Source organism: Myxine glutinosa, chromosome 3, assembly GCF_964187855.1.
Source record: "Myxine glutinosa chromosome 3, kmMyxGlut1.1, whole genome shotgun sequence".
Lineage (NCBI taxonomy): Eukaryota > Metazoa > Chordata > Myxini > Myxiniformes > Myxinidae > Myxine > Myxine glutinosa.
Window position 1 is genome coordinate 44,745,662 of NC_136263.1, and position 7,108 is coordinate 44,752,769.

At 49.0% G+C, this 7,108-nt stretch overlaps 1 protein-coding gene across 1 annotated transcript; it reads left to right on the forward strand.

Moving 5' to 3' along the window:
• The first annotated feature begins 3,111 nt into the window (after window positions 1-3,111).
• LOC137410844 (uncharacterized) lies at window positions 3,112-6,777 on the forward strand. The gene is made up of 2 exons (XM_078773968.1): window positions 3,112-3,179; window positions 6,504-6,777. Exons 1-2 carry the CDS (start codon window positions 3,118-3,120, stop codon window positions 6,751-6,753), a joined length of 312 nt encoding a protein of 103 aa, XP_078630094.1. The 5' UTR covers window positions 3,112-3,117; the 3' UTR covers window positions 6,754-6,777.
• Window positions 6,778-7,108: the final 331 nt, after the last annotated feature.

Genomic DNA, 7,108 nt, shown 5'->3' on the forward strand with positions numbered 1-7,108 from the left:
TGGAAATCTAAGAGTTAATAAAACTTGAATCAGAGAATCCACCGATGAGGACACGAAACCTGTAACACGTTTTTTTTTTGTTTTTTTTTTGTATACTGAATCGAGGCTCGTGAAAGAGCTAACATTTACTTCACAAACAAATCAACCAGACAAACAAAATATATAAAAAGCGGGAGCGGAAAACAAGATGGGGAGAGAAGGTGAAGCACACAAACACAACATTTGAGAGCAGGGAGATGTGTGGAAGGGAGAGGGCTTGGGGTGAGGAGGCATGGGAAGGGGGGGGGGGGGGGTGGAGGGAGAAGTATAAAACACAAGGACACCAATGACTTCCAGGACAGAAGTTGGTATTTCAAAAAAGTGGAATTGGGGTGAAATTAGCGGGGGTAGAAAAGATCAAGGTTTTGGATGGGGGAAGATAAGAGATGGTGGTGAACAGCTGTTTTAAAGACCTGGAGGGTGGAGTGGGATTGAAGAGAGTGAGGGAGTTTGTTCCAGAGGCGGGAGAAAAGAGGAATGAAGGAGTGAAGGTGAGCAGAGAGTCTTGATTTTGGCAGTTTGACCATAAGAGGGTTGCAGGCAGATCTTGTGCGACCTGTAGGAATATTTGCGGGACAGAGCCCAGAGAGAGCTGGGGGGGGCAAGGCCAGAGAGGAGTCGGTAGAAGATGGAAAGACCACCAACCTGCCTGCGGTGAGTGAGTGAGAGGCCCTTGGAGTTAGCTTCATCGCGGGAGATTCCAATGATTCTGAATGCTTTGGTTTCAACAGCGTGAAGACGAGCTAGGTGTGAGGCAGGAGCACCAGCGCAGAGGGGAGAGCAGTATTCCATTGAGCTGCGGATGAAAGCCTTGTATGTGGTGAGGAGCTCAGGTGTGCCAAGGAAGGACTTCGCACGACGGAGGATGCCCAGTCGGCGACTGGCTTTGGAGGCCAGATTTGAAATGTGGTTTTCCCAGGAAAGATCATGGCAGATAGTGAGACCCAAAAGCTTGAGTGATAGAACTTCTTGGAGAGGATTATTCAGAAAGTGGATGGGAGGGTTGTCCAGTCGGTCTTTTCGGAGAGACGTCGTAAGAGTGTGAGATTTGTCAGGATTGAAAGACATGTTCCACTTGTTTGCCCAGTCTGTGATTTTGTCCAGGTCTGCAGAGAGTGAGGAGGCAGCAGACTGCCGATCTGAGGGATGAAGAATGGAGCGACAGAGAGTAGAGTCATCAGCAAAGAGATACAGAGGATTTTCACGAGAGTCAGAGAGATCATTGATGAAGACCAGAAAAAGGACAGGGCCTAGAACACTGCCTTGTGGAACTCCAGCCTGAACAGGAAGAGGAGATGAGAGAAACCCATTCAGGGCCACACGTTGACTACGACTAGAGAGGAAGTCCGCCAGCCATGCGTGGAGATTTCCAAGGATACCAAAAGAGGAGAGTTTGGTGAGCAGAGCGGGGTGCCAGACCGTATCGAAGGCACGTGATATGTCAAGGGAGACTGCTCTAATTTCCTGTTTGGCATTGAGGACCTCCATCCATTGTTGAGAAAGCAGAAGCAGCATGTCCAGAGTAGAGTGTCCAGGTCTGAAACCAAATTGATGATCAGAGATCAAGCCATTGGAGAAGAGGAAAGATTTCATATCTGAAGCAATGATGGATTCCATGACTTTGCTGATAATTGGGAGAAGGCTGATTGGTCTGTAGTTGCTGGGATCTGTTTTTGCACCTTGTTTGTGCAAAGCGGTGATGTTGGCAGATTTCCAAGCAGATGGAAGATGACCTTGAGCAAAAGAGAGGGTGAAGAGAACAGAGAGAGGGAGTGAAAGAGCGGAAGAACAGGATTTTAGGACCCGTGGGCTGATGCCATCAGGTCCAGTTGCAGAATCCGAGTCGAGGGTTGACAGAAACTTTTCCACCTTGTCAGGAGGAAAGGACACAGAGTCCAGGAGCAGCTGGGTACGACTGGGTACGGTGGGTACAGAGAGGGCTGGGTACGACTGTAACACGTTATTTATAACATGGAGTTTCAAAATGAAAGAGCAAGCAGTGAAATTTGATTATTGATCCTGTCTGTTTGTTGTTTTGTTGTTGTTATCAATTAATATTATTTTATCTGTCATTGGAGGTTTACCCTCTGTCCCCTCACTTTTGAATGAACCTTGATCTTGTATGGAAGGATTAAATAACCATCCCAAGTTAGGTGAGGTCTGAAAAAGCCGATACCTGAACGACAAAACATGTTTGCAATTCACGGACATATACTTCCCAAAATTCCATTCCTGGGATAGATTGCAGACAGGACGGAAAAGTTAGAATCTTCTTCAAAGGAAGTATACGACATATCATCCATGTTGGATCACCCACTTGCAATGCACCGGATCCCTTCCTGGTCGGAACCACACTGAGAAACCATGGACAATGTTATTGTTGTTAGGATTGATATTCTCGTTGTTGTTAACACAGAAGAACTGCCAGATCTCAATCAAGCAGGAGGGAGTGATACCACACCTTGTTCGACACCTGCGAAGCAGTAACGCAGAGCTGCAGAAGAGCTGCGTCAGTACAATCTTCAAGGTGAGGCCCTGGCATTGCTCTGCGCAGTTTCCTCAATTGTTCATTGCTCTTTATCATACGAAGCCTGGTGTTGGTTTAATGGTTAAGGTGACTGGCTTGAGATCCCTGGGGTATGAGTTCAAGTTCCTGTTAGCCACTGAATTAACACCAGGTGGGTTGACTCATAATGTCATCCTTCCAAGGTTGGCAAAATGAGTACCACCTTTATGGGAAGAATGAGCCATTCGAGTATCCTGCGTCGGAATGATCCCAACCAGGATTGTGCCCAATAGCTTAGGAAATTGATTCGGCAGCCCCATGCACCTGATGATGCAGAAGGACTGATCTTTGTCTTCATCATATGAATCACCCCAGTGTTTTTGTAACACCCCTCCCCAAATATCTCCCCTTTCCCGCCAAAATAATCCATCTACAATTTTGCCTCTTTATTGATTTTCATTCCTCACTTGAGTTAACAGTGTGCAGAAGATGCTGAAACAAGGGACCTCGTGAGGATCTGCAAGGGGCTGAACCCCTTGGCAAGCCTATTAACTGGTACCGACTCCGTAGAGATGCTCACTGTTGCTGCTGGTGCTGTTTGCAAGTGTTCTTTAAGCCAAGAGAACACAAACAGGTGCAGTACTAGTGTTTAATCAAGACTGAATTGGTAAGGGAGACAGTTCATTGATAACAGATAGGAGGATGCACATTGGTAACATAAGCATAATCGTTCCCTCTGCCACCGAAGGTGAATGGAGGTTATGTTCAGGTATTATTATTATTGGTGAGCAAGGACTGCTGACTCGAGCTTATCTGAATGTATGGATTGCCTTTGAGTCACTTATGTTGATAGTATTGGGTGCGGAGAGGAGGTGGAAGAGAGGCCATGGTCGTTCTCTTCCTCTTCTTCTTGTAAGTAAGAAGAAGAACCACCATGCCACACCTGCTGGGGTGCTCATTTGGCTGGAGACCCAAAGACACTGGAGTGTTTTAGGGGTCTAAAGGTTCTCAAGGGGTCCACTGGTATCGTGGGGGGACTGAGGGGGTCGAAAGCATGAAAATGTCTAACAGCGTCTAAAGGGTCTTAAAGGATAATCAAAGGTCTCAATGATATCAGCAGTTTAAAGGTTCGAAAGATTTACAAGATACGTTCCAATAGTATGTAATTAATAGACGTACATGTCGTCACGATGCAATTGACTTTCAAAAGAGTACGTCATAAGAAGACATATTCCGAGGATTCACGGACGGCTTAATGTACAGCGTCACACCTTCATGGATGTATGGATGGCTTCAAGGATGGCTACCCGGCATCATGGACGGCTACCCCACTTCATGGCCGGCTTCTGGCTTCATGGCAGGCTACGTTGCTTTACGGAAGGCTACGCGACTTCACGGACGGCTACATGGCTTCACGGACGGCTACATGGATTCACGGAGGCTACATGGCTGCACGGACGGCTACATGGCTGCACGGACGGCGACATGGCTGCATGGACGGCGACATGGCTGCACGGACGGCGACATAGCTGCACGGACTGCTACATGGCTTCACGAAAGGCTACATGGCTCCACGGACGGCTACATGGCCTCACTGACGGCTAGATGGCCTCACGGAGGCTACATGGCTTCATGAAAGGCTACATTGCTTCACGGAGGCTACATGGCTTCACGGACGGCTACATGGCTTCACGGATGGCTAAATGGCTTCACGGAAGGCTACATGGCTTCACGAAAGGCTGCATGGCTTCACGGATGGCGACATGGCTTCACGGAGGCTACATGGCTTCACGGACGGCTACATTGCTTCACGGACGGCTACATGGCTTCACGGACAGCTACATGGCTTCACGGACGGGTACATTGCTTCAGGGACGACTACATTGCTTCACGAAAGGCTGCATGGCTTCACGGATGGCGACATGGCTTCACGGAGGCTACATGGCTTCAGGGATGGCTACATTGCTTCACGGACGGCTACATGGCTTCACGGACAGCTACATGGCTTCACGGACGGGTACATTGCTTCACGGACGACGACATTGCTTCACGAAAGGCTGCATGGCTTCACGGACGGCTACATGGCTTCACGGATGGCTACATGGCTTCAGGGATGGCTACATGGCTTCGTGGATGGCTACCCCGCTTCTTGGATGGCTACGCCACTTCATGGACGGCTTCATGCTTCATGGAAGGCTACATTGCTTTACGGACGGCTACATGTCTTCACGGACGGCTTCAGGCTTCATGGAAGGCTACATTGCTTTACGTACGGCTCCATGGCTTCAAGGACGGTTTCAGGCTTCATGGAAGGCTACATTGCTTTATGGATGGTTTCAGGCTTCATGGATGGCTACATTGCTTTACAGACGGCTACATGGCTTCTCGGACGGCTACATGGCTTCACGGACGGCTACTTTGCTTCACGGATGGCTACATGGCTTCACGGATGGCTACGTAGCTTCACGGACAGTGAAATGGCTTCACGGACGGCTACATGGCTTCAAGGATGGCTAGATGGCTTCACTGATGGCTACATGGCTTCACGGACGGCTACATGACTGCACGGATGGCTACATGGCTGCACGGACGGAGACATGGCTGCACGGATGGCGACATGGCTGCACGGACGGCGACATGGCTGCACGGACGGCTACACGGCTTCACGAAAGGCTACATGGCTCCACGGACGGCTACATGGCTTCATGGACGGGTACATGGCTTCACGGATGGTTACTTGGCTTCACAGATGGCTACATTGCTTCATGGACGGCTACATGGCTTCACGAAAGGCTACATGGCTTAAGGAAAGGCTACGTGGCTTCACAGACGGCTGCATGGCTTCACGGAGGCTACATGGCTTCATGGACGGCTACATTGCTTCAGGGACGGCTAAATGGCTTCACGAAAGGCTACATTGCTTCACGAAAGGCTAAATTGCTTCACGAAAGGCTACATGGCTTCACGGACGGCTGCATGGCTTCACAGAGGCTACATGGCTTCACGGAGGCTACATGGCTTCACGGAGGCTACATGGCTTCACGGACGGCTACATGGCTTCACGGACAGCTACATGGCTTCACGAAAGGCTACATTGCTTCACTGACGGCTGCATGGCTTCACGAAAGGCTACATTGCTTCACGGAGGCTACATGGCTTCACGGACGGCTACATGGCTTCCCAGACAGCTACATGGCTTCACGAAAGGCTGCATGGCTTCACGGACGGCTGCATGGCTTCACGAAAGGCTACATTGCTTCACGGAGGCTACATGGCTTCACGGATGGCTACATGGCTTCATGGACAGCTACATGGCTTCACGAAAGGCTGGATGGCTTCACGGATGGCGACATGGCTTCCCGGAGGCTACATGGCTTCACGGACGGCTACATTGCTTCACGGATGGCTACATACCTTCACGGACGGCTACATAGCTTCACGGACGGCAAATGGCTTCACCGACGGCTTCACGGCGACATGGATGGTTTAGCGGCTAAACGTACAACTTCACAGACATCTGTTACAGATAAACAGACGGCTTAGTGACTGCACAGACGGAAGGATGGCTTCACGGTTCATGTTAGCAAAAGCCAAAACGTCATGCATTCTTAACCTGCTTAGGTATTTAAAAAAAGGGGTTGACAACAAAATTGTCAGTCCTGGACACCCGACCAGACGGAGGCCGCAGAAGCAGAACCTGTCATCCTTTGCCATTGCACAAGTGCAAGCACTAAACCAAGGATGTACTCAGAACTTGTGTGCACTCCTGCTCAAAAGAAGTCCACACGTTATGGGAATACTCAAGTAACCAACCAAACTGAGTGTACCACATATGGTTGGTCAGATATAGTAGTACCACAAACGATCCTACAGCTTCGCTTTCTTAAACTTGAAATGTAGAAACTTTGCATCATCTAACCACATGCTTGTTGGTTGTTGTTTTGATGAAATATTGCAGGTTTCGGGAACTGAAGGCTGTCGAAGCTCTGGTTTCACTGCTCAACAATCAGTCTGATGAAGCACTGCTCGTGAACGTAGTTGGGGCACTTGGAGAGTGCGCCAAGGATTCAGAGTGTCGCAGGATAATCCAGAAGTGTGGTGGGATCCCACGACGTGTCTCACAACTCAAGGGCTACAATCAAGTCTTGCTCATAAATGCAGCACATGCTTTATGTGCCTGTGCTGTGAACCATGAAATAATGGAGTGAGTTGTGTGTGTGTGTGTGTGTGTGTGTGTGTGTGTGTGTGTGTGTGTGTGTGTGTGTGTGTGTGTGTGTGTGTGTGTGTTTGCAGGGGGTGTATTATTTTGGAAGTTGAACAAAGTAGAACAATATGGCAGTGATACAAAACAATATTTTTAGAACCATCGTAAATGGTTCTTCCACAACGTACATCGTAAATGAACATAACACATTCTGTTTGTCTCCAGTTCTCCAGTTCAGGCTCTCTCGGTTTAGCTCTCCCTCTTCCGGGTTGCTTGGGCGCCCGCTCTCACAACTCCCATTCACAGTTGTTATTCTGGTAGTTCACCAGTACATACCATGAGGTCACAAACAGCTTGGT